General features: G+C 45.7%; 1 protein-coding gene across 1 annotated transcript in view; it reads left to right on the forward strand.

Moving 5' to 3' along the window:
* Positions 1–27,845, forward strand: part of LOC101325118 (uncharacterized) — a 288,914-nt gene that overhangs the window by 218,648 nt on the left and 42,421 nt on the right. The window contains exons 34-45 of the mRNA XM_073793232.1: positions 217–356; positions 1,391–1,553; positions 1,666–1,752; positions 3,958–4,095; positions 4,191–4,310; positions 5,437–5,529; positions 9,034–9,251; positions 10,952–11,136; positions 24,903–25,211; positions 25,874–26,103; positions 26,179–26,316; positions 27,308–27,385. Of these exons, the coding sequence (XP_073649333.1) occupies positions 217–356; positions 1,391–1,553; positions 1,666–1,752; positions 3,958–4,095; positions 4,191–4,310; positions 5,437–5,529; positions 9,034–9,251; positions 10,952–11,136; positions 24,903–25,211; positions 25,874–26,103; positions 26,179–26,316; positions 27,308–27,385 (1,899 nt within the window). The remainder of the gene's footprint in view (positions 1–216; positions 357–1,390; positions 1,554–1,665; positions 1,753–3,957; positions 4,096–4,190; positions 4,311–5,436; positions 5,530–9,033; positions 9,252–10,951; positions 11,137–24,902; positions 25,212–25,873; positions 26,104–26,178; positions 26,317–27,307; positions 27,386–27,845) is intronic.

Below are 27,845 nucleotides of genomic sequence, written 5' to 3' on the forward strand. Positions count from 1 at the left end.
CTTCGTTCCTGCTGGGCACCTGGGGAGGTCTGGCCATGGCAGTGTCCCTGTGCCACCTTGTGGTCCGATGAGGTGGAGGCAGCAGCCCTTCTCGGGTGGTCATCCCCAGGGTGATGAGCGGGCAGTGGGAGCTGCCCCTGGTGACCCCCAGCGCAAGATGTTTAGCAGCTTGGACCCTGCGGGCATCCCTCTGCATCCGCCTGGTCCTCGTTGCAGCCATGGAAGAGCCACCTGTTGCTGACGGCTCTGGGGGCCAGTGCCGGGGGCCAGCGTCAGGGCCTGCAGCTGGAGGGCGAACTGGAGGAGCTGATGCAAGACAGGAGGTTGTACCAGAAGCAGGGGACTTTCTTCCTTAGGTATGTTTGGCCCCTTCCCCCAGGCCGATTCCCCTGAGGTGCGGTGCCGGCCTGGGTCTCCCCTTCTCCAGCATGGAGGATCACCAGGGAGCAGGGTGTGCAGTGCTGCCAGAGGGGCCCAGACAGAACCCAGAGCTCAGAGACGAGTTGCCCCCCGCCCGAAAGCCCCCATGTCCCTCACCCCCTTCCATTAGTGTGCTATGGTGGGCACAGAAATCAGTCTCGTCACCCCAGCCTGAAAGCTGCTCTGGGGAGCCATTTCAGTTCTTGGAGGCACAGGGGTTAAAAAGCTTGTTCTTTGTGGGGGGCGAACAGCGCAGGGTTGGAGTCAACAGCCTGAAGTCCAGGCTGTGCGCTGACCAGCTGAGGGACCTTCGCCATCTACTGTCAAAACAACAGCAATAACCCAAAAGTAACAGCCACTGTCATTTGCAGAGGTCTCATTCATTTCTTTATTTCATTTATATTTATTGAGCACCTAGTATGTGCCAAGCACTTTTCTGGGCCTGTGGAGAACAGCAGAGAATAAAAAGGACAGAAATCCTTGCCCCTAGGGTGTTTGCATTCGTGGCACATACATTATCCCTAATAACTCCACTGCTGTGTGAGTTGGGTATTATTATTTTAGCCCCCACTTGACAGATGGGAAGACTGAGGTACAGAGAAGTCAATCAAGTCCTTTGCTGCCCAAGGTCACAGAGCTAGTGAAAGGCTGAGCCTGGATTCCAGCCCCAGTCTGTGTGACCCCAGACCCCATGTGCTGCCTGGCCCTGGGTCTCTGCTGCCAAGTGGTGACCCCAGCTGTGTCCAGCTCACTGGGTTGTCGAGAGGGCACAGCGGGATGGTGAATGGGTGTTGATTGGCAAATGTAACGCACAGGGCTGATGTGTGTCCTGATGTTCTTCTCCTGTCTGTGACAAAGTCTTAACTCTGCAAGACAGTGGCAGGCCCAGTCTGAGCCCCTGGGCCACAGTTGTCCCCTGACCCTGCCAGCCTGTTAATGACTTCAGCCTGTTTCCCCCTCTCCACGCCAGGCACCCGTGGACTCTGCCCATCCCGCAAAGCATCCTCCTGCAGGAGACCTTCACGGCGGACAGGCAGCACCAGCGTTACTCCCTGGAGACAAGGGTTGTTCTGGATGGCCAGGAGGAGACCCTGCAGACCGTAGTCCTGGGCTACGAGGCCGGGCACCCATACGTGAGTGGGCTCCAGGGTGCAGTGGGAAGGGGCCTGAGAGCGGGAGGGAGGGCCCCATCTGCCTCTGACCCATCTGTGTGTGTGTGTGTGTGTGTGTGGTTGTCCCTCCCAGGTCTGCGCGGGCCTGACCCACCCATACAACGGCAAGGCCATCCCCAGGAACTTGGAGGGGTGCATGGTTACGTGGAACCGGCACATCGTAAGTGAGGATCCCAGAGACCTTTTCACCCCAGCGGTCCCCAGTTCAAGCTGTCATCTTCTCTCAGCTGGATGAACAAAACATTCCCCTGCCTGAGTTTTCTGTTCCACTTTCTCTGCCTGATCCAACCTACTTGACATTAGTCTTCCTAGGAGTGAAACTCATTTTGCCTCTGTGTCCTTAGCAAATTATCTCCTGTCTCTGGACCTCAGTTTCCTCGTCTGTACAATGGAGACAGCAACCCTCTTACACAGTGGTTCTGAGGATCAAAGTGTAGCACAGTGATCTCTCTCGAGTACTTACGACATGGCCATAGGCCCTCATCCAAGTCTCCTTCCTGACCCCTCTAGGCGTAGCATCTGGGAGGTGACTCCATTCTCCAGCAAGTATTTATTGGCACCTACTGTGTGCTGGGCCCTGGACAAGGAAGGTAGTGGTGGTTTCTCCCTTGTGGGATATCCAAAGGCCTGAGGGTGAAACCGGGCCAGCTGTTGAGTATGGAGACCTGTGCTTCTGGGACCTCACTTCCCCGCTTGTTAAAGTGGGCTGTAAGCAGCCCCCAGGTTTAGGAGCTGAAGTTCTTGGAGCTCCTGAGGGGAAACAGCGGGCAGGATGGCCACCCAGAACACCTGCAGAAATGTTTCCCAGTGATGTGTACTGTTTTCTAAACCAGACATTGCAAAATGGTGACATGGGCCGAATCCAACCTTGCAGATGTGTTTTGTTTGGCCTGGTCAGAATTTAAATTAAAAAATAATAAATTATCAACATTTAAAATCAGAAGACTGGGAGTAAAACCCGGATCTCTGCTTCTAATTTTCAAAAAATCGGAAGATCTGACCCACCCGCCAACAACAGGCTAGAACCAAGTAGATGGGGATCCTTTAATGTAGTTTAATTTGGCTGTCCGTTCTTTTAAAAACCCTGTCTTTGTTTAATGACACACATTTTTCTCTTCTCTTGGACCTTTGTTTATTCTCCCTCCCTCCAGGCTCTAAAATAAAGCTGTGTATTCTTTTAAAGATGTACACCAATGATAAAATTCTGTGGCAAGAAATTTTTAACTTCTCAGTCAGCACAGGTGGGAAAAGGTGGCAACCTGCTACTTGTACGTTGCGTGCGCAGAAGCTAAATGGTTGTTGGGTGAATAAGTGATTAGCTACGTGTATGCGTTTCCTATTGCTACTATAACAAATTACCACAAACTTAGCGGCTTAAAACAACACAAATATATCTTACATTTCTGGAGATCTGAAATCCAAAATGGGTTTCCCTTGGCTAAAATCAAGGTGTTGCCAGGATTGCATTCTTTCTAGAGGCTCCAGGGGAGAATCTGTTTCCTTTTCTAGCTTCTAAAAGCCACCCATGTTTCTTGGTTCATGGTCCATTTTGCTAAAAGCTAGCAGAGTAGCATCTTCCACTCTCTCTGACTGTGACCCTCCTGCCTCCCTCTTATAAAAACCCTTGTGATGGGAATTCCCTAGTAGTCCAGTGGTTAAGCCTCCATGCTTCCACTGCAGGGGACACGGGTGCAATCCCTGGTCGGGGAACTAAGATCCTGCATGCCACATGGCATGGCCAAAAAAAAACCCACCCAAAACAAACAAAGAAAAAAAAAACCTTGTGATTAGCCCACTGGATAATCCAGAATAATCTCCCCATCTCGAGATCCTTAACCGCAAAGTCCCTTTTTCCCTGTAAGGTTACAAATTCACAGGTTCCAGGGTTGAGGACATGGATATCTTTGGGAGGGCGAATATTATTCTGCCTGCCACACTGTGAGTTAAACATTCTTCCACTTAGCGTGGCTTTGGCTTTGGGGTTTCAGGCTACAACTACAACTAGTGATTCTGCGTTCTTCTAGATATTTATTGAGCACCTACTATGTGCCAGGTCCTGTGCTGAGTGTTAGGAATATAGCAGTGAACAGAACAGACTAATACCAGGACACTCCCTGTGAATGAGACACAGGCCCTCAAGCCCACCCCACTCATCCTACCTGTGGGCTCTGGAGTTTATCATACCTGTTCAAAGACTCCATGTGTACCTGCCCTGCACTTTCTCTCCTGTGAGCAGGACAGTGTAGACTGTGCTTTCACCCATCAATCTTGGGAACCACTTTAACTGGGTTCCAGGGGTGGCCTCTGCGGGCACTCAGCGATGGGAAGTCCCCTCTCTCAGGGCCGTTGGTTCTTGTACACCCAGGCCAGGAACAAGGACGTCGAAGTCACTCTGAAAGTCAACCAGAAAGTCTTGCTGCACTTAAAGGGTCTGCACCATGACCGATCTCGGCGTGGGCAAGTCTGGCACAGCCTGGCCCTGGAGGTGGCTCACTCCTCCCAGGTACCCATCCCCACATCGGGCAAATGCTGGTTGGTGGCCTCCAGGCAGAACTTGACTGTTGGTGAGAGTAAAGGGTACTGTCTGTTCCTTCCTAGCTGAGGTTCCCCCAGGCCCTGAGTTTGGTTGGGGACATTGTGTTCAGGCGGAGTCACCAGGGAGCATTTGACTGCGGTGCGGATGCACGGGCTGCCATCAACCACAACGTCATGTCCCAGGTCAGAAGACCGAGTTCTGCCTCCTTGCTGAGGGAGGAGGGGCTTTAATGTTAGCGAGCAGGTGTCCTGTATGGGACAGCACAGGAGGTAGCAGGGTGGCCCTGGCAAACTGACAGCACAGCCCTTATTTTGGCAGGGTGCATGTGATGAATCAGGATGCACTATTGTAATAAAAGTTTGCTTTACTGTGCAAGTTTATTCCCCAGTCACGTCACGGTTCAGTGTGGCTCTGCTCCACAGTCAGCTAGGAACCCAGGCTCCCTCCACCTTGTGGCTCTGCCCAGCTGGTGGATGGTGAGAAAGAGGGTGAGAATTATGCAGGAGGTTTTCATTGGCCAGGCCCATACGTAGTCCATGCCACTCCTGCCCACAGTCCATTGGCCAGAGCTCATCACATGACCCCACCCAGCTGCAAGGGAGGCTGGGAAATGTAATTTTAGCCATGTGTCCTGGAGGGAAAGGAAATACATTTTGGTAAATATATAGCAGCCACTGTAGGTCTATTCATTAATTCACCATATACAGATTGTCTTTGCTGTGTGCCAGGCTCTGTGTGATGTCCCAGGGCTGCACAGATGACTGTGTTTCTATTCCCATCTCCAAGGAACTTTCAAGTTCAAATCCCAGCTCCACTGCTGACTTGCTGTGTCACCTTGGGTAAATTACTTAACCCCTCTGAGCATCAGTTTTTCCAGCTGTGAAATGGGAATAGTAATACCAGCATATGAGAGCAGGGGTGATGATTAAATAAGACGATAATTGTAAAGCCAGCTTCCCAGTGCCTAGTTCATGGCCAGGGTCAAATAAATGGCAGCCGTGGACATGGGAGGCATGAGCAGGCACCATGGCAGGGGAAGGGGGGGGTGCAGGGTCCCAGAGCTGTCCTCCCAGCCCCGTGTCTTGGGCCTCACTTCTCAAGCTTCCGAGTAATGCAGCCTCAGTGAGATTTAGGCTGAGAACCATCCAGGGAGGGTGGTGGCTTCTGGCATCTGCTGTGGGGCCCGGGTTTGGGGCAGACTCTGGGATGACCTGTTCCTCCTCCATGCCAGCAAGCCACCTTCTGGGATTCTGCATCTCATTCTCCTGCTCCCTCTGACCGTGCTTCTCCAACTCCCCCTCCCAACAGGTCTCAGTCCAGCTGAACGGGTCTGACTCCCACTTGGTGTTTTCCCTCCAGCTCAGACATCCCCACAGACCAACATTTCCTCCAAACTTACAGGTATGGATGGTGGTCCCTTTGGGATGACCTCAACTACCTGCCAAGTGTTGTCTTCAAGCAGCCAGCTTGCTGAGAGATGGGGTGGAAGGAAAGGAGGATGGAGACCCTGGGGAGGGAGCAGAGGGAGGGCCACATCACGATGTTAAGCTTAGCCAGACAGTCCCTCCAGAATCAAGAACAGATGGCAGGGAGGTTTCCAAACCCATCATTTGGAAGTGATTGTCCAGGCAAGAAGGGTTTTCAGTTCCCTGGCAGTGTGTGTGTGTGTGTGTGTGTGTGTGTGTGTGTGTGAAAGGATCACATTTCACCCTTGAAAATGGAGAGAAGCAGAATTGTCCTCAAACCCTGTCCTGTAGCTGGATTTGGGAGAAGCTGTATGATCCTTCAGAATGGCTTTTTCAACCCCAGAGTATTTTACCCAGCGTGGGGTAGAAACACTAAAGGGTTTCACTCTACAAGGAAAGGAAGGGGCAGAGAAAGGAGACCAGGTGGGAAGGTTGTGCTCTGCTCTTCCAGGGCTGGCTCCTTAGAAAGCCCCCCACGTCGGTTGCTTCCCTAAGGAAGCCGTGTGTGCTGTGTATGCAGGAATTAGGCCGTGGGCTGGGGAGATGGAGGTGTGGATGGGTAATCCCAACAGGGATGAGGACTGGAATTCGATAGCAATTTTTTTTTTTTTTTTTGCGGTACGTGGGCCTCTCACTGCTGTGGCCTCTCCCGTTGCGGAGCACAGGCTCCGGACACGCAGGCTCAGCGGCCATGGCTCACAGGCCCAGCCTCTCCTCAGCATGTGGGATCTTCCCGGACCGGGGCACGAACCCGTGTCCCCTGCACCGGCAGGCGGACTCTCAACCACTGCGCCACCAGGGAAGCCCTCGATAGCAATTTTTAAATGCCTGCTGTGCCTGTGGGTTTTGAAAACTTGAGTGGAGCCTGAGAAGGGCTCTGAATTATGGAAACTGATCATTCTCAGAGGCACGTTTTCTCACATGTCGGCATCTGTGAAATCAAATGTGTCTTCAAATCCACGCTGGTTCATTGTTTCATTAGCAGCCTTTTCACTTTCAAGGAGATACATAAAATCATGGCACATCTGAGGGCAGCTGGCATCTAGGATTTGAAACCGTGCCGTCGCTGTCATCAGTTGTAACGGGAGCTGATGTCCGTTGAGTGTTTACTGTGTGCCAGGCTCTGTTCTAAACCCTTTATGTGGATCATCTCACGGATGCCTTGTGGTGCTGCTGTCTCGGCATTCTGCAGATGAGACTCTGAGACAGAGAGAGGTGACGTGACCTGTACAAGGTCATGGAGTGCATAAGTACAGGATGTTGCGTGGGGACCCAGGCAGTCTGGCTGCAGAGCCCATGCAGCCTCTGGCACTCAAGGCAGGTGGTGGGTGGGGGGTCCTGCTGGAAGCTTGGATGCTGGGTCACCTAACGGGTTTGTCCTTTATTATTACTTTTTAAAGCAGCAGAATCCTTTGCTCACATTATCTCTGTGATTGAATGGGGGCTGGGGATGGGGGCAGGAGCCTGGCCTTCTCAACCCCATCCTCCCTCTTGAAATCCCTCCAGGGTATCTTTCCACTGGTGTTTCACAACCTAATTTTCATTATTGCCTCCCTGCCCAAGGAGACTTTTTAGATATTTTTTTCCTCTAACCATCCCTTTTATGAAAACTTAAGTCCACAGATGTCCTGTATTTCTGTTATGTGCTGATGTATACCTATGCCTTATATAAGACGTTGTTGTTTTTCTTAACCTACCTGCTAAGAACCAATTATGCATTTAGGACAATATTGCCCCTGTTGAGAATGCACACTCTGTAGGACCCCTCAGGCCCACAGAAGCCAATCAGAGAAAGAACGGTGTACCCTGGACCTTCCCAACCCAAGCTGCATGTTAGAACCACCTGGGGAGGGCTTCCCTGGTGGCACAGTGGTTGAGAGTCCGCCTGCCGGTGCAGGGGACACGGGTTCGTGTCCCGGTCCGGGAAGATCCCACATGCCGCAGAGCGGCTGGGCCCGTGAGCCATGGCCGCTGAGCCTGTGCATCCGGAGCCTGTGCTCCGCAACGGGAGAGGCCACAACAGTGAGAGGCCCGCGTACCGCAAAAAAAAAAAAAAAAAAAGAATCACCTGGGGAGCTTTTAGAACATACCTACCTGGACCCCAGCCTGGAGATGCTGAGTTGATTAGTCAGGGGGTCACAGACACACTTTTAAAAAAATTAATAAACTTCATTTTTTAGAGCAGTTTTACGTCGACAGAAAAATTGAGCAGAAAGTACGGAGAGTTCCCATATACCTCCTTTCCCCACAATACAGTTTCCCGTCTTATTAACATCTTGCATTAGTGTGGTACCTTTGTTAAAATTGATGGACCAGTGTTAATTTATTACTAACTAAAGTCTATAGTTCACATTTAGGGTTCGCTCTTCGTGTCGTACGTTCTGTGGGTTTTGCCAAATGCATAACGTCGTATATCAGCGTTTACTGTATCATACAGAGTAGTTTCACTGCCCTAAAAGTCCTTCTCAATCCACCGATTCCTCCCTCCCTCTCTCTTAACCTCTGGCTGCCACTGAGCCATTTTCTGTCTTTTTGGTTTTACCTTTTCCCTGAACGTCATACAGTTGGACTCATTCAGTATGTAGCCTTGAAATAAAAGATAGGCTTCTTTCGTTTAGAATATGCAGTTACATTTCCTTCATGTCTTTTCATGGCTTGATAACTCATTTCTTTTTATCACTGAATAATATTGCATCGCATGGATCTACAGTTTATCAATTCAAATATGGAGGGACCAGGCTCACTTATAAAAGCTTCCCATGTGATTGTAATGTGCAGACCGGGCTAGGCCAGTTTCTACCCCGTAGATAGGGAAACTGAGGCCCAGATCAGGAAAGGGGCTTCAGGTCCTGCAGAGCTGGTGGAGGAGTGGGCCTCGCTGCTCCCACCCCCACTCCTGCCCGCCCCCCGACCATTGCCCTGGTCAAGCCTGACCCCAGGTGTGGCCCTCTCCTGATGCACTGGGCACCCTGCCCTTTGACCTCCAGAGCTTCTAGGGGTCCTCTGGGCCCCAGGGCACACTGTTAGGAGCATCCTTTTCTGTAACTGAGCTGCACAGGGGTCCTCTGCTTTCTCCAGCAGCCCCCTTTCAGGCACAAGCATGAGTTTTAGAGCGAGGCAGGCCCAGGTTGAATATGTGACCCTCTCTGAGCTGCAGTTCCCCCATTTGTAAGAAAGTAATCCCACTTGATATGTGGTGGAAAGGACAAGATGAGACTCTGTTCCTGGGCCAGGAACTGGGGTCAGGGAAGGCTGTCCCCCATTCTTCTCTCTGTCTCATTTCTCTTCCTGAGTGTTTGCAGTCTGCTGCATTTGATGATGCTCAGAGCTGGAGTGGCTCAGGAAGACTTCCTGGAAGAAGGGGCCTTCTGCATTCCCAGCTCCCACAGACCCTTCCTGTCCCCCCTCCACTTCTGAGCTCTCTCCTGCCTCCCTGCAGGTGCAGGCAGCTGCTGGGCGCTACAAAGAGCGCAACCTCAACGGCTCCCTGTCTGTGCACGTGTCTGGTGAGGTGCTCGTTCTGCTGGAGGCCACTGCCAGCCAGGATACCTGGAGGAGCAGCCGGGGCTGGGGCATGAACGTCCTTCTCCGCCAGGAGGTCCTCAGAGCCCCCAGAGCTGTTCAGCTGCAGCTGTCCGGCAAGGTCACCCCAGAGAGGTACCCATCCCCAAGTGGCCTGTGAGGGGTGAGGGGGCCTCCGAGGTCAAAGGCCTGGCGTCCTGGGAGATGGAAAATCATCATCCAGAGGTTCCTCTGGAACCATGCCTGAATGACCCCCGTTTGTGCCATTCTTGATTTTTAAGGCTTTGAGGGAATGGAAGGGAGGAGGCATTCAATTTTCCACTTTGATCTGTTTTCTTTTTTAGTTACAACAGCATTCATTTTAGATGACTTGAAAGATTATAATAATGAATAAGGAGTAAACCAAAAATCACTAGAGGCAGTCATGGGGAATATGTTGGTGTATTTCCCTCCAGTTTGTCATCTCTGACTATATTTTCACATAATGACATGTTCACTATGATATGGCCTGGGATAGGGAGCCAGCCTGGGTTCAAATCCCAGCTCTGCCATTGCTGCCTCGGGAACCTTGGGTGAGACACTGTGCCCTTCTGTGCCTCAGTTTCTCAACCTGCTTCTTAGTGTTGTCCTAGAATTAATTTGACAGCACGTGTGAATTCCAAACCAGCTTCTGGCCAGCGAGAACGTTCGCTTCCAGCTGCCATAGAGCTGCTTTAAGGCTTTGGACATGGTCCTAGATAACCCTGTCCCTGGAATTACCATCTACGCCTGTCTGTCCACCTGCCTATTCATCCATCTGCACATCCTTATTCCCAATCTAAAAAGGGTTTGAGGCAGATATGAAAATATATATTGTTCTCGGTCAAGAATTAGCAAACTTTCAGGAAAGGGCCAGATGGTAAATACTTTTGGACCTGTGGGCCATGTGGTCTCTGTTGCAAGTACTCATGTAAATGAATGGGTGTGGCCGAGTTCCAATAAAACTTTATTTACTAAACAGGGGGTGGGCTGGTTTTGGCCCACAGGCGCATAGCTTGCCAACTCTTGTTCTGGGTTTAAAAAAAATACATAAGGAAATTAGGGTGAAGGGAAGGAAAAATGGGAAGGTGCTCAAAGTGGCATTGGTAAACAAATGCCGTTTTCTAGAGTGGAGCTGAAGATTTGTCTCTGGGCTTCCTAGTAGCCAGTGCAAAAAAGGGAAACCAACCAATGGCATTATTTGCAAACAGTGCCCTTCCTTATGGGAAAACACACGCCCCCTCACATACCTGTGTGAATGTTCACCAAGGAAAGCATGGCTGACCTTGTTCCTGGTCTTGGTACTTGAGGGAAGTATCTCTTATGGTATCCTGTCAATAACATACCACAGGGATGATAGGGACCATGTCCCCTGCTCCAGTGCTCCAGGAAGTTTAACAGCAGGCTTCCTGGGGCTGTTTTTTCCCTTGTCCCTCACCCTAACAATATACATCGATAACTCATTAGCAATGTCAGCTCATCAACATCAGTTGTTCCATTTTTGCCTCCACTTTACAGAAGACGAGACTGAGGTTCAGGGAGGTCATGTCCTTGTGCAAGGCCACACAGTGAGTGAGCAGTAGCCCTGGGATTCGAATTCATGTTTGACTGACCTCAAGGCCCATGATCTTAACCCCCTATTACCCTGTATCCCTGTGGGCTGAGGGCCAGTAAGGCAGTCCCTTGATGGGTCTGGACAGTGGGGTTCAGGAATGCACCTCTTATGGGCTGGCCTGCTTATTTGAAGAGGAAAAATACCATTTGCCTGCAGGGATAGATGCCAACGTTTTCCATGCCCCCATCGCTTTCCTTCCTAGGATTTGGCTGTTTTCCAAGGCACTGCTAGACCAGAACACAGTGCAGCTTTTTCTCAAGGCATCTGAAGAGCAGAGGGGAGGCCAGGTCCTGACCCTGCAGAGCCAAGCCCAGCACACCTGGGCAGCCGTGCCCCGTCTTCTGACCCTCACAGGTGTGCTGAAGCAGAAGGAGACACTCACAGAAGGTGAGAGCCTGGGGAACGCCACGGGGCAGGGACAGTGGGGATCTGGCAGACACTTTCTGCGGGTCCACAGCGTAGATGAAATCCTATACATTTTCAAGTCCACTGATGCTCTGTTCCAGTGTGTGACACACTGGCGAAACCCCTCTGTCAGAAATTAATACCCGTTGCCCCTGTTGAGAATGCACACTCTGTAGGACCCCTCAGGCCCACAGAAGCCAATCAGAGAAAGAACGGTGTACCCTGGACCTTCCCAACCCAAGCTGCATGTTAGAACCACCTGGGGAGGGCTTCCCTGGTGGCACAGTGGTTGAGAGTCCGCCTGCCGGTGCAGGGGACACGGGTTCGTGTCCCGGTCCGGGAAGATCCCACATGCCGCAGAGCGGCTGGGCCCGTGAGCCATGGCCGCTGAGCCTGTGCATCCGGAGCCTGTGCTCCGCAACGGGAGAGGCCACAACAGTGAGAGGCCCGCGTACCGCAAAAAAAAAAAAAAAAAAAGAATCACCTGGGGAGCTTTTAGAACATACCTACCTGGACAAAGTGAATCTTCTGCTCTCTAAATACCAAACAGGCTTCCTTGTGCAGGACTTGTCAGAGCCTTAACATGCTAATGGACGTTGGAAATATCCAGGTAGGAGAGTTGGGTGCAGTGTTCCCCAAACAAATTTTTTCTAACACTTTTTTCTCTTCCAGTTGTATTGAGATGTAATTGACAAGGAGCACTGTATAAGTTTGTGTACCGCATAATGATTTGACTTACATACATCAGGAAATGATTATCACAATAAGTTTAGTGAACATCCATCATCTCACATAGACACAAAATTAAAGAAATAGAAAGAAACTTTTTTCTTATGGTAAGAACTCTTAGGATTTATTCTCTTAACAACTCTCATATATAACAGAGCAGTGTTAATTATATTTATCATGTTGTACATTGTATTCCTAGTACTTATTTATCTTATAACTGGAAGTTTGTACCTTTTAAAAAAATTTTTTTTTGAAGTATACTTGATTTACAATGTTGTGATAATTACTGATGTACCGCAAAGTGATTCAGTTATACGTATATACACATTCTTTTTTTAAATATTCTTTTCCATTATGGTTTGTCATAGGATATTGAATATAGTTCTCTGTGCTATACAGTAGGACCTTGTTGTTTATCCATTCTGTATATAAAAGCATCTGCTAACCCCAACCTCCCACTCCATCCCTCTTTCAACCCCCTCCCCCTTGGCAACCACCAATCTGTTCTCTATATCCATGATTCTGTTTCAAAGATAGGTTCATTTGTGTCATCTTTTAGATTCCACATATAAGTAATATCATATGGTATTTGTCTTTCTCTTTCTGACTTACTTCAGTTAGCATGATAATCTCTAGTTGCATCCATGTTGCTGAAAATGGCATTATTTTGTTCTTTTTTATGGCTGAGTAGTATTCCACTGTATATATGTACCACATCTTCTTTACCCATTCATCTGTCGATGGACGTTTAGGTTGTTTCCATGTCTTGGCTATTGTGAATAGTGCTGCTGTGGACATAGGGCTGCATGTATCTTTTTGAATTAGAGTTATGTCCAGCTATATGCCCGGCAGTGGAATTGCTGGATCATATGGTAATTCTATTTTTAGTTTTTTGAGGAACCTCCATACTGTATTCCACAGCAGCTGCACCGACTTACATTCCCACCAAGAAGTTTGTACATTTTGATTGCCTTCATCCAATCCCTGCCCATCCCCCACCTCTGGTAATTACAAATTGATCTTTTTTAAAAAAATTGAACTCGAGTTGATGTACAATTTTATATAAGTTACAGGTGTACAATACAGTGATTCACAATTTTTAAAGGTTATACTCCATTTAAAGTTATTATAAAATATTGGCTGTATTCCCTGTGTTGTACAATATATTCTTGTAGCTTTTTAATTTTATGCATAATGGTTTATACCTCTTAATCCCCTACCCCATTCTTGCCCGTCGCCCCCCCCTTCTCCCCACTGGTAACCACCAGTTTGTTCTCTATATCTGTGAGTCTGTTTCTTTTTTGTTATATTCACTAGTTTGTTTAATTTTTAGATTCCACGTAGAGGTGGCATCATACAGTATTTGTCTTTCTCTGTCTGACTTACTTCACTTAGCATAATACGCTCCAAGTCCATCCATGTTGCTGGAAATCGCAAAATTTCACTACATTTTTATGGCTGGGTAGTGTTCCACTGTATATATATACCACATCTTCTTTATTCATTCATCTGTTGATGGATGAATTGCTTCCATATCGTGGCCATTGTAAATAGCGTTGCTATGATCATTGAGGTGCATGTATCTTTTCGAATTAGTGTTTTCATTTTTTTGGATATATACCCAGGAGTGGAATTGCTGGGTCATATTGTCCTTCTATTTTTAGTTTTTTGAGAAACCTTCATACTGTTTTCCATAGTGGCTGCACCAATTTACATTCCCACCAACAATGTATGAGGGTTCCCTTTTCTCCTTGTCCTCATCAACATTTGTTATTTGTTCTTTTTGGTGATAGCCATTCTGACAGATGCGAGGTGATATCCATTGTGGTTTTAATTTGCATTTCCCTGATGGTTAATGACGTTGAGCATCTTTTTCATGTGCCTATTGGCCATCTGCATGTCCTCTTTGGAAAAATGTCTGTCCATTTTTTACCCGGGTTGTTCGTGGGTTTTGGGGGTTTTTTTTTTGATATTGAGTTATATGAGCTATTTATATGTTTTGGATATTAACCCCTTATCAGTCGTATCATTTGCAAACATTTTCTCCCATTCAGTAGGTTGTCTTTTTGTTTTGTCGATGGTTTCATTTGCTGTGCAAAAGCTTTTAAGTTTAATTAGGTCCCATTTGTTTATTTTTGCTTTTATTTCCTTTGCTTTAGGAGACGGATCCAAAGAAATATTGCTATTGATACGATTTATGTCAAAGAGTGTTCTGCTTATGTTTTCCTCTAGGGGTTTTATGGTTTCTGGTCTTACATTTAGGTCTTTAATCCATTTTGAGTTTATTTTTGTATATGGTGTTAGAGAATGTTCTAATTTCTTTCTTCTACATGTAGCTGCCCAGTTTTTCCAGCACCATTTATTGAAGAGTCATCTCTTTTTCTATGAGTTTGTTTTTGAAGTATAATTTTGAAGTATAATTGAAGTACAACACTGTGTTAATTCCTGTTACACAACATAGTGACTCAATATTTCTGTGTTTCAAATGATCACGATAAGTCTAATTATGATATGTCACCATACAAAGATATTGCACAGTTATTGACTCTGTTCCCGACATTGTGCATTTTAGACCCATGACTCATTTATCTCGAGATATTGCACAGTTATCGACTCTGTTCCCCACATTGTACATTTTAGACCCGTGACTCATTTATCTCGCAGCTGGAAGTTTGTGCCTCTTAATCTCTCTCACCTATTTCTCTCTTCCTCCCCCCCCACCTCCCCTCTGGGAACCACCTGTTTGTTCTCTGAATCTGTGACTCAGTTTCCATTTTATGTTTGCTGGCTTATTTGTTTCTTTTTTTAAGATTCAACATATAAGTGAAATCATACGGTTTTTGTCCTTCTCTGTCTGACTTATTTCACTTAGCATAATACCCTCTAGGACCATCCATGTTGTCGGAAATGGCAAGATTTCATTCTTCTTATGGCTGAGTAGTATTCCATTTTATATATATATATATAGACACACACACACACACACACACACACACACACACACACTACATCTTCTTTATCCATTCATCTGTCAATGGACAGTTAGGTTGCTTCCATATCTTGGCTATCGTAAATAATGCTGCAATGAATGTAAGGGTGCATATATCTTTTCTAATTACTGTTTTCATTTTCTTCAGATAAATACCCAGGAGTGGATTTGCTGGATCATATGGTAGTTCAAGTTTTAACGTTTTGAGGAATTTCCATATTGTTTTTCAGAGTGGCTACATTTAATACTTTTTATTTTGACATGATTTCAGACTTACAGAAAAGTGGCAAGAATATTACAAGGAATCCCATAGGCTCTTTACCTAGGTTCACCAATTATTGACATTTATCACAATTGCTTTATCATTTTTATTCTCTCTCTTTGTTTTTCTGTCTCCCTCTATGTGTGTGTGTGTGTGTGTGTGTGTGTGTGTGTGTGTATGTGTGTGTGTATAAGACATTATTATTTGCATGTAAGTTTTTTTTTGGCCAAGCCATGCGGCATGCAGTATCTTAGTTCCCCCACCAGGGATCGAACCTGCGCCCCCTGCAATGGAAGCACAGAGTCTTAACCACTGGACCGCCAGGGAAGTCCCTAAAATTTTTTATTCTTGAACTGTATTGTACTAAGCTGCAGACATGATAGTTCTTCACCCCTAAATAGTTCAATGTTTATTTCCTAAAAATAGACATTCTCCTACATTCCACAGTACAGTTCTCAAAATCAGAAAATTAACATTTATATAAGGCTGTTATCTACAAACCTTATTCAGATTCCACCAGTTATCCCATTAATGTCCCTTATAGTAAAAGAAAATCCTGAATTGTGCATTACATTTAGTCGTATTGTTTCTTTGGTCTCTTTTATTCTGGATCAGTTCCTCTGTATTTCTTTCTCTTTCATGATTATATTTCAAAGTTTGTAGAATATCCCTCATTTGGGCTTTGTTAGATGCTTCCTCATGACTATTTTCAAAAAAGCCTCGTTGGCAGAATACCACCTGATGTCAGTTTGTCCCAGTGCTACTGGTGACATCAGTTTTGATCACTTGATTAAGGTAATGTCTGCAAAGTTTCTTCACTGTTAAGCATTTTTCCCCTTTGTATGCTAACTTCATAAAACAAGTTGAGAAGTACTTTCTTCCCTTCTATTTTCTGAAAGAGTTTGTATAAGATTAGTGTGAATGCTCCCGTAATTGTCTGATGGACTCTAGGAGAGAAGCCATCTGGACTTTGTGGAAATTTTTGTTTTGAAAATGAATAGATATATAAAGCTATTCAGATTTTCTATTTCATCATGTGTCAGTTTGCGTAAGTTATATTTTTCAAGGAATTTGTCCATCTCCACTAAGTAGTCTAATTTATTGGCATAGTTGTTCATTATATGTATTATAATCCTTTTCATGTATGCAGGATCTATAGTGATACCCTTGCTTTCATCACTAATAGTTGTTACTTGTGTTTCTTCTCTCTCTTCCTTATTAGTCTAACTTGGATTTCATCAATTTTGTTAATCCTTTCAAAGAACCAAATTTTGGATCTGTTAATTTTCTCTCTTGTCTCTTTTCAGTTCCATTGATCTCAGCCATTATCTCTATTATTTCCTTTCTTACACTTAATTTGGGTTTACTTTACTCTTCTTTTTTTAATAAATTTATTTATTTTTGGCTGTGTTGGGTCTTCATTGCTGCACGTGGGCTTTCTCTAGTTGCGGCGAGTGGGGGCTACTCTGTTGCGGTGAGAGTGCTTCTCATTGCGCTGGCTTCTCTTGTTGCAGAGAATGGGCTGTAGAGTACGCGGGCTTCAGTAGTTGTGGCTCGCAGGCCCTAGAGAGCGTAGGCTCAGTAGTTGTGGCGCATGTGCTTAGTTGCTCTGCGGCATGTGGGATCTTCCCAGACCAGGGCTCGAACCCGTGTCCCCTGCATTGGCAGGCGGATTCTTAACCACTGCGGCACCAGGGAAGACCCTTTTGCTCTTTTTTTACAGTTTATTTATGGCAGATCCTCAAGCCATTGATTTTTAGACCTTTTTTCTTTTCTAATATAAGCATATAAAACCATACATTTTCCTCTTAAGTTCCTTTAGCTGCATCCCACAAATTTTTGTCATGTGTTTTCATTATCATTTATTTTGAAATATTTTCAAACTTGTGATTTCTTCTTTGACCCATGTATTTGAAGTATGTTGCTTAATATCCAAATATTTGAGATTTTTCTAGACAGTTTTTTAATATTTAATTTCATTGTGATCAGAGGATCTCTTCTGTAGGATAAGTCTTTTAAAATTTGTTGTGACTTGTTTTATGGGCCAGTCTCTATCTATCTTGTGAACATACCTTATGCACTTAAAAAGAATTGGTATTCTGCTGTTGTTGGGTGTCACGTTCTATAAATGTTAAGTCAAGGTCCTTGGTTGTATTGCTCTGATATATATCTTTACTGATTTTTTTTGTCTGGTTATTGTATCAATTAATGAGAGAAGTGTGTTAAACTCTCCAGCTATGTGGATTTCTCTATTTCTTGCTTTCAGTCTATTTTTGCTTCATGTATGTTGATGTACTAGTATTAGGTGCATAAGCAAATATGATTATTATGCATTCTTGATGAATTGACCTGTTTATCATTGTGAAGTGGACTGTTTCTCTCTCACACAGTTCTTTGTCTTGAAGTCTGTTTTGTCTGATATTAACGTTCCCACTTTTGTTTTTTATTGGAATGTGTACTGTATATATTTTTCCATGCTTTTTCTTTCAAATATATATTTCCTATATTTGAGGTACATTTCTTGTAGCCCACATGCAGTTGGATTTTGCTTTTATTTCCAGTCTGACAATCTCTGCCTTTTTTTTTTTTTTTTTTTTTTTTTTTGCGGTACGCGGGCCTCTCAATGTCGTGGTCTCTCCCGTTGCGGAGCACAGGCTCCGGACGTGCAGGCTCAGCGGCCATGGCTCACGGGCCCAGCCGCTCCGCGGCATGTGGGATCTTCCCAGACCGGGGCACGAACCCGTGTCCCCTGCATCAGCAGGCGGACTCTCAACCACTGAGCCACCAGGGAAGCCCTCTCTGCCTTTTAATTATGGTATTTACTTGATTTATCTTTAATGTAATTATTGATATGATTAGATTTGCGTCTACTATTTTGCTGTTTTGTTTTCTACTTTCCCATATATTTTTTTGTTCCTCTGTTACCCTTTTTTTGCCTTCTTTTGGCTGATTTTTAAAAAATTTTAGAACGCAGTGTTAATTTATCTGTTGCTCTTTCAACTATGTTTCTGTATGTTCTTTCACATTCTACTTACAGTTTCTGGTATCATTTCTCTTCAGTATAAAGAATCACCTTTATAGAAACTAACACAACATTGTAAAGCAGCTATACTCCAATAAAAATTAAAAAAAAAAAAAGGATCACCTTTCGCATTTCTTGTAAGTCTGGCTTACAACAATGAACTCCCTTAGTTTTCATTTATTTGAAAATGTTCTATTTTGCCCTGATTCTTGAAGGATATTTTAAAAATGCATATGTATATCTCTTAACACATTTAGAAGTTTTTCATATTTACTTCTTCAAAGATTTCTTTCTGTCCCATTCTCATTGTCCTCTCCTCCTGGGATTTCTAACTGCATGTGCTTTAGAAGTTTCTATATTGTTCCACAGATCTCTGAGGATCTGTTGACCTTTTCAGTCTCTTTTCTCTTTTCTTCAGATATCTATCAATCTATCTTCCAGTTCACTGGCTCTTTAATCTTTCTTCTCCAAACACCAGCCAATAAAAATGTTAAGACCATCCAATAATTTCTTTTCAATCACAGATTTTATGTATTTTATTTAGTTCTAAAATCACCACTAGGCTCTTTTTATTAATTTATATTTTCCTTATATTTTTGAGCATGTTTGTAAGAGCTGTTTTAAAATCCTTATCTGCTAATTCCAATGTCTAGGTCATCTTGGGGTTGATCTCCCTTGATGATTGCCCTTTCTCTTAAATATAGGTTACATTTTCCTATTTCTATGTATGTCTAGTAATTTGAGATTGTATTCTAGACATTTTGAATGATGTTAAGACTCTGATTCTTTTATATTTCTCTAAAGAGTATTGTTATTTTTTAAAATTTTAGCATGCAGTTAACTTGGCTGGGCTCAAAATCCAAACTCTGTCTTTCCTCTGGTGGGCTGCAGTGGAAATAATTTTCAGCTCTTTTATCTTAGCTGGTCTGCTTGGAGTCTGTACCACCCTTGTGAAGTTCAAGGATTAGCTTTGGAGAGAGTTTATAGGTAGAATTTGGGATTCCCCCATGTGGCTCTCTCTGGAATTTCCCACTTCACTTTCCATTTGCTATTGTCACCTTGAACTCTGTTCTTTGATTCTTTAATCAGTAAGACCATAGATTTCTGTGTGAGTTTCCTTCACCCTGCATGGCACCAAAAAAGAGTAAAAACATACAACTCAACTATTGCTGGTCCTTTCCTTCAAGTTTTAACTCCCCTCCACTGTCTGCCTGTTTATGGTCAGTCTCCAGCCACTTCAGGTAACTGTTTCATATATTTTGTCCAGAGTGTACAATTGTTACCTTGGGAGGGTTGGTCCATTTAAGTGTCTCCACCATTCATGGAAATAGAACTCCTCCTGTGTCCTTTTGACATGTCCCTATCATTCCTTGACCACTTCCTTCCTTTATGACCAAAAAGATGTTTCAATCTCATGTTGTATTTTCCCTGAGATGGAATAAGTCATTTCTCCAAGGATTCCTGGTTCCTTTTTGTGCAAAACGGTATTTAGAAACTAAGATCTGGGTTCTAGGTGTATTTACTCCTACTGAAGTATCTGTCTTTCTAGGCCTTCTCAATGGACAGACCAAGAAAATATATGTGTGTACATACATGCACACACAACTATATCTGTCTATCTACAGGTAAATAAGTTTACAACCATTAGTCCTTAATTCCAGTCCATCATCAAAAAGCTCATTCTGTTTCTTCCCCCTTTTCATATTTCTTATCCCCTTCTTCAACAGTAAGAAACCTGGCTCCAATTATTCACAACATATTTAGTTATTTCTTCAGCCCTAGGATACATAGAAAGTAGTCAGAATTACTAACCTATACCTTTGAGGAAATAAACCCTTTTAACTAGAATTCAATATTTGTTTAGAGTTCTTCTTGTCTTTGGCCTGAGGGTATAAATCTAAACACGGTGTTTATTTATTTTTAAATATTTATTTATTTCGTTGTGCTGGATCTTAGTTGCGGCACACAGGCTCCTTAGTTGCAGCAGGCGGGCTCCTTAGTTGTGGCATGAGAACTCTTAGTTGCGGCGTGCATGTGGGATCTAGTTCCCTGACCTGGGGTCAAACCTGGGTCCCCTGCATTGGGAGTGTGGAGTCTTATCCACTGCGCTAGGAAAGTCCGCAAACACGGTGTTTAAATGTTAGTTGGAGTTAATCTCCCACCCACCCCGTGTGATGTTGTAAATCATTCGAAGTACAGTTGGTTCACTGGTTTCTGTTTGTATTCCATTTTCAGGTTCCCCCTATCTTTACTGATTTTGTGCATTTATTTTTTGATTATGTGAAACATTAACAAGTTTCCAAAAGTCAGAATTATACAAAATGGGATCTTCTGCCCAAGCATCCTTGACCGTAGCACCCTAGCTGGACATCTGTCCAGGGCCCTGTGTTTCAGAATCTAAAGACTCTGCTTTCCCACCTACCTTGGGGGAATAGTGTCATTCTCTAATCTTAATATTAACACTGACCCTCCTAATTCCTAATTGGTTAAATTGTGGCAAAACCAAATTGCATAATAAAATACCTGTCTAAAGATCAAATGACATGGGTTTGAAAAAATTTAAATACAATCAAGCAGCGTGCTGTTCTTCTCAAGTTTACTTTGAGTTACACGATGGTCTCCCCTTCATCTTTCTGAAGTTTATCATTTGCAGCTGATAACTAACAGACCCTCATGCTGATCTCTTAACACACATTGCTTCTTTTGTTTTTGGCCATGCCATGTAGCATGTGGGATCTTAGTTCCCTGACCAGCGATTGAACCCGTGCCCCCTGCAGTGGAAGGGTGGAGTCTTAACCACTGGACCACCAGGGAAGTCCCACATTGCTTCATTTTTTTTTTTTTTTTTTTTCGGTACGGGGCCCTCTCACTGTTCTGGCCTCTCCCGCTGCGGAGCACAGGCTCCGGACGCGCAGGCTCAGTGGCCACGGCTCACGGGCCCAGCCGCTCCGCGGCATGTGGGATCCTCCCGGACCGGGGCACGAACCCGTGTCCCCTGCATCGGCAGGCGGACTCTCAACCACTGCGCCACCAGGGAGGCCCACATTTTTGAAGGCAATTATTAAGGTATAATTTCTTGGGGTACAATTTACATATGGGGAAAACCCCTTCAAGTTTTGATAAACTCATACAGTTGTGTACCCATCAACACAGTCCTGATACAGAATAGTTCCATCACCCCAAAAATTTCCTTCCTGCTGCTCATTGTCATCAGCCTTTCCCCCACCCCCTGTCCCTGGCAACCACTGAGATGTTGTCTGTCCCTATGGTTTGGGCTATTCCAGGATGTCACATGAAATGGAATCATACAACACGTAAGCTTTGAGTATGGGATCTTTTGCCCAACGTAATGTGGTTGAGGTTCATCAAAGTTGTATGTATCAGTAGTTCTTTTTCCTTTTTCCTGGTGAGTAATATTCTATTCTATGGATATACTGCAGGTTATCCATTCACAGCTGAAGGATATTTGAGTTGTTTCCCGTAATTTCCAATTATGAATAAAGCTTCAATAATCATTGGTCTATAGGTTTTTGTGGGAACATATGGTTTCATTTCTCTTGGGTGAATACCTAGGAGTAGGATTGCCGGGTTGTGTGGCAAGTATATGTTTATAGGAACCTGCCAGACTGTTTCCAGAGTAGCAGCCCCATTGTCCATTCCCACCAGCGATGTGTGAGCGTTCTAGTTGCTCTGCATCCTTGCTAGCAATTTGTACTGGCAGTTTTTGGCTTTGGGTTTTTTTGTTTGTTTGTTTCTTTGATCAGCCGAATTGTTTTTGTAGTTGTATCTCATTTTGGTCTTAATTTGCATTTCCCTAATGACTAATTTTGTCAAACATCTTTTCATTGCCTTATTTGCCACTTGTAAATCTTTTTTGGTGAAGTGTCTATTCAAACCTTTTGCCCATTTAAAAAATCAAGTGGCTTGTTTTTTATTATTGAATTAGGGAACCATTTATACAAGTCCTTTATCAGGGGTTTTAAAATATCTTCTCCTGATCTATGTCTTTTTATTTTTTTAATGGTGTCTTTTGAAAAGTGGAGGTAGAAATATTTGGCTGAGGCCACAAATTTTTCTCTCATATTTTTTTTCTAGAAGTGTTATGATATTAGGTTTTAAGTTTAGGTGTGTGGTTAATTTTATTTATTTATTATTGAAGTACAGTTGATTTCCAATGTTGCGTTAGTTTCAAGTGTATAGCAAAGTGATTCGTTTTATATATATATATATATATATATATATATATATCTTTTTCAGATTGTCTTCCATTATAGGTTATTACAAGATATGGAATACAGTTTCCTGTGCTATAGAGCAGGACCTTGTTGTTTATCTGTTTTATATACAGTAGTGTGTATCTGTTAATCCCAAATTCCTAATTTATCCCTCCTTCACCCTTTCCCCTTTGGTAACCATAAGTTTGTTTTCTATGTCTGTGAGTCTGCTTCTGTTTTGTAAATAAGTTCATTTGAGTCATATTTTAGATTCCACATATAAGTGCTCGCATATGATATTGATATTTGTCTTTCTCTGACTTACTTCACTTAGTATGATAATCTCCAGGTCCATCCATGCTGCTGCAATGGCATATTTTATTCTTTTTTATGGTTGAGTAATATTCCATTGCATATCTGTACCACATCTTTTTTTTTTTAATTTTATTTTATTTATTTTTTTATACAGCAGGTTCTTATTAGTTATCTATTTTATACACATCAGTGTATACATGTCAATCCCAATCTCCCAATTCATCACACCACCACCACCACCCCTGCCACTTTCCCCCCTTGGTGTCCATATGTTTGTCCTCGACATCTGTTATACCACAACTTCTTTATCCATTCATCTGCTGATGAACACTTAGGTTGCCTCCAGGGCTTGGCTATTGTAAATAATGCTGCTATGAACATTGGGGTGCATGTATCTTTTCTTTTATTTATTTTTTTAAAATTTTAATTTTATATTGGAGCATATTAACAATGTTGTGTCAGTTTCAGGTGCACAGCAGAGTGATTCAGTTAAGCATATACATGTATCTATTCTTTTTCAAATTCTTTTCCCATTTAGGTTATTACAGAATATTGAGCAGAGTTCCTTGTGCTATACAGTAGGTCCTTGTTGGTAATCTATTTTAAATATAGTAGTGTGTACATGTCAGTTCCCAACTCCCAATCCTTCCCTCCCCCACCCTCCCCCCTGGTAACCATAAGTTCGTTCTCTAAGTCTGTTTTGTAAATAAGTTCGTTTGTATCATTTTTTTCTTAGATTCCGCATATAAGCAATATCATATGATATTTGTCTTTCTCTGTCTGACTTAATTAACTTAATATAATGTGGATAATCTCCAGGTCCATCCATGCTGTTGCAGATAGCATATTTCATTCTTTTCTTATGGCTAATATTCCATTGTATATATGCACCACATCTTCTTTATCCGTTCATCTGTTGATGGACACTTAGGTTGCTTCCATGTCTTGGCTATTGTAAATACTGTTGCAATGAACATTGGGGTGCCTGTATCTTTTCGAATTAGAATTTTCATCTTTCCTGGATATATGCTCAGGAGTGGAATTGCTGGATCATATGGTAACTCTATTTTTATATTTTTCAAGACCCTCCTTACTGTTCTCCATAATGGCTGCACCAGTTTACATTTTCACCAACAGTGTAGGAGGGTTCCCTTTTCTTATATGGTTAATTTTGAATTAATTTGTGTATCTGTTTGGGTAAAGTTCACAATAGTTTTTTCACATGTGGATTTCCAAACAATTCAGCACATTTATTAAAAAGACTATCCTTTTCCCGGTTAGTTACCTTTGCACTTTTGTCAAAAATCAATTGACAATTTGTGTATGGGTCTATTCCTCGATTCCACACTGTTCTATTGGCATTATTTCACACTGGTTAACATCTTGTAGGGCATGGTGACATAGGGCCCTAAAATGTAAGGAATTTGAAAAAGATGATTTCAAGATTCTGCGAGAAATTCCCATCTGTATAGAAAGTGCTCTGGACTCTGTGATAGAGGTTAGCAAGAGCTCTATGTCTGGTAGCACAGAACAAGGGTGTCTAACCCAGCCTGGGGGTGCAGAAAGGCCAAGCAAGGCTTCTTGGAGGTGGTGACCCCCGAGTCAAACCTTGAATGAAAGGAGAGAGGTATAAGGGCATTTGAACCATGTCAAGACCCTACTGGAGCCCCATGGGGTCAGGAGATGTAAATGGTTCTGATAAAAGCAAGAATTTCTCTAAATGCATGAGTTATGTATTGGAATGGGACTAGCTTAAGGGTGTGTGGGACTAGCTTAAGGGTGTGGAATCTTTTTCTCAAGTGGGTGGAAGAGACCTCTGAGCAATTTTTCTCTCCGTAGAATTCCAGGTTGGACCCCTCGAGGCTTTCTGGGTCTCAGTTTTGTTGTCTGTAAAATGGGGGCTTTCTATCACGTTGATCCGTGACTCTCCTGAGCAGGATTCAGCACTGGTATTAACAGACACGCCTCATCAGGCTTGCTGCTTTTCGGCCAAATCTCTTTTAATTGTGAATTAGCTTGCTTGGTCCTTGGGGCATCCTGCAGGAGAGGTGGTTTAATTTGGTCCATTTCCCAGATATGCTCTCTCCGACATGAATTAGAATTTTATCATGGATCTAGGAACTTCCTGCCCCAGGATTCTTTGCCTTCCTTCCCAAAGCAGCCCAGTACCCTGGGCTGACCCCCTTTTTTGTATGGGTTCTCTCCCATCCTCTGCAGGTACCATCAAGGTCACTGCCGGCTCAGCTGTGCTGGGATTCCTCTTGCGGGACAAGCATGAGAAGGCAGGGAACAGCACCAGTGTGCACAGTGTGACCTGCATCCTTGTCCAGAATGGCAGCCAGGCCTTGCCAGGAGAGCTCCAGCTGAGGGGGCGACTGCAGGCCCAGACGGGGAGCCTTGAGGGCCAGGCCAGCCTCCATGCTGACACGGTCAGCCTAGCTCTGGGTGGAGTCTGCATCTGGGGCCCTGGGCACAGCCAGCTCTCGGTCACACTGAGTCACAACATCAACACCTTGCGTGAGGCAGGTAGGAGGGGTGGATAGGGCCCAATGGCTTCCTCCCCCAAAGACTCCTAGGGCCTGAAGCCTAGGGAGTTAAAGGAGCCCCCAGTCCCCAAACCCACCTTCCAGCTCTATTTCCTCCCCCTACCAGCTTCTCCCAGTGCCTCCATCTTCCCTGGGCTGTTATTCAGCCAGAACACTGGTTGCTACCCAGTACAGACACACCTCCAAACTGGAGGCAGGCGCCCCTGCCACTGGCCCCTCCCCCAGGACTCTGCCCCCAGTCTGGCTTCTCCAGCTTGGAAGCCTGGTCTAGCAGGGCCTCCAGGATGTTCTCGGCACTGTGGTTAAGAAATAGCTTGGACACCCCCAGCTCTAGCTTCTTGGGGACATTTCCATGGGACCTGGGGGGGCCCAAAGGTGCAGCAACAAGAGGAGAGCACAGGATCAGACCTCTGTTCCCCTCGTGCTTTCTGAGAGCCCATGCCCTGTCTTTGGGGAGGTAGGAATCCAAAGGGGACACGGGGCCTATCACTTGCTAGGTGTGGCCATTGTAGGTAGTAGGTGGGAGCTGGGGGGTTTGTCTGCCTCAGGGCTCAGGGGACCCTCCAGAGAGAAGGAGGGCTGTCAGTGACCCTGTTCTGGCTCCCGTGTTGTGTGCCATCTTCTGGTTCCTCTCATCCCCAGGACTCCCCTCCCAGGCAGAGATGCTCCTACTGCACAGCCACGTGGCTTCCAACCTCTCAGTGCATGTGATGCTGCGTAGTGCAGAGCGGCAGCTGCATGCTGCCCTTGGCCTGGAGGGCCTGGTCACCAGCGCCCTGGGCAGCCGGCTCCGTGCCAGCCTTGGCCACACGGTGCCCGGCCTCAGGCGCTGGGGCCTCCCCTTCTCCGTGGACGGCCGCGGGCACTTGCAGGTGGGTGAGGGGGCTGGGCCCGGGCCCTGTGGGGGCAGTGGGCCTGAGAGACACCCACAGCTTTGCTTCTCGCAGAGCGTGGGACCCAGTCTGGCGGTCGCGCTGGTGGTGAACGTGGATGGCGATCAGCTTCGTGTAGCCCTGGAGAGGAAGGGAGCCGGCGGCCGCTGGGGGCTGGCCCTGGGGCTGCACCACGGCCTCTCAAGGTTGCAGGTAAATGACCCAAAGTCCCCATTTGGGCGGGGCCCACTGCCTATGCAACTTCTCTAGTCACCTTCCCAGCTCCCACCAGCTTGCCCCTCCCACCTCCGTAGCCCCTCCCACCAGCTTGCCCCTCTCACCGTCCCAGCCCCTCCCACCTTCCCTCCCAGCCTCTCACCAAATTTCCCATCCTCCTTTCCCATCCATCCTTTCTCCTTTCCTCCCACCCTCTCCTCCCATCCATCCACCCTCCCTTCCTTCCTCCCCACCCTGCCTTCTACTCTTCTTCTCTGTCTTCTGTCCACTTGTCCTCCTGTCCCTCTGTCAACGCTCCCTCCCCTGCCCTCATAAATGGAAGTGTATTTGAGGCAGCTCCCTCAGAGGCGCTCTGGGTCTATCTAGTAAAATGAAAACTGCTGAGACTCTCACCCTTCAGCTCGTGTTCCTGGTTACCTCCCCTGGAGAAACCCGGAACACTAGACAAGGAAACACACACACAGCTGTCTTTTGCATTGTTCTCAAGAACAAAAGGCAGGAAACCACCTCTGGGCCTGGCACAGGTGTGGCTAAACCATCCAATGTGTCCGAGTGTCAGGGTGAGCGAGCCAGCCATGCGGCCCGAATCCAGCCTGCTTCATCACTTACCAATTGTGCAACTTTAGTCCAGCTGCTTACTCTTTCTGTGCCTCAGTGTTCTCATCTGCAAAATGGGACTGTTAATAATCCCTGCCTCCCACGTTTACCTTGAGGATCAGATGAGGAACCAGTTAGAACCTGGCACTCAGGTTACTTCTGTTTTTTTCTGGTTACTTCTGTTTTTGACGATTCTGTGGGTTAGCACTTAGGTCTGCACAAACCTCTCTTTGGGGGTTATCTTCCCAGGGAGGCCTTCACAAAGGGAGATGGGGTCAAGCTGTATCTCAGTACTCTGTCCAGGGTTAAGATCGGGGAGAGACACCTCATGCCTACACATGCCCCCTAGCCACCCTGCTTGTCTCCCTAGGTCAACTGCAGTGGAGACGCTTCGCCTGCCCAGCTGTCAGGGCTCTGCTGGGGGGACGTCACTGGGTGGCCTCACGAGGTACAGGGGTCTCTGTCACAGGCAGGGCAGGGTGGGAGATGGTGGTCTGCCTCCTGGGGGGGGGGTGGGCACAGGCTGAGCACCAGGGGCTGCCTGCTGGATGGCTTAGGGCCTGTGGCCACTGCCAGGCCGACCCACATGGTCCCCTCCTCCAAGCCCTTCACGTCCCCAGTAACATGCATCTGGGCTCCCAGCCCTGAGGGGACCCAGCCCAACCTGACAGCAGATGGGTGGTCCCTTCTGTAAGCACACTTAGACAGTGACCCAGAATCCAAGTGTTTCAAGCCAGCCTCTGCCGCGGTGAGCTGGGCTGGTGACAGGCATAGCTGGGTCTTTGGAGGGAGACAGAGCGTGGGGCTCACAGGCACGCATGCTGCCCGGGCTGGGGCACAGCACAGCTTAAGTAGCTCCGAGCTCTCCCGGGCCAGGGTGCAGGTGGAGAGTAGGTCCTCTCCTTCGA

The sequence above is a fragment of the Tursiops truncatus genome, chromosome 15, assembly GCF_011762595.2.
Source record: "Tursiops truncatus isolate mTurTru1 chromosome 15, mTurTru1.mat.Y, whole genome shotgun sequence".
NCBI classification, from domain to species: domain Eukaryota; kingdom Metazoa; phylum Chordata; class Mammalia; order Artiodactyla; family Delphinidae; genus Tursiops; species Tursiops truncatus.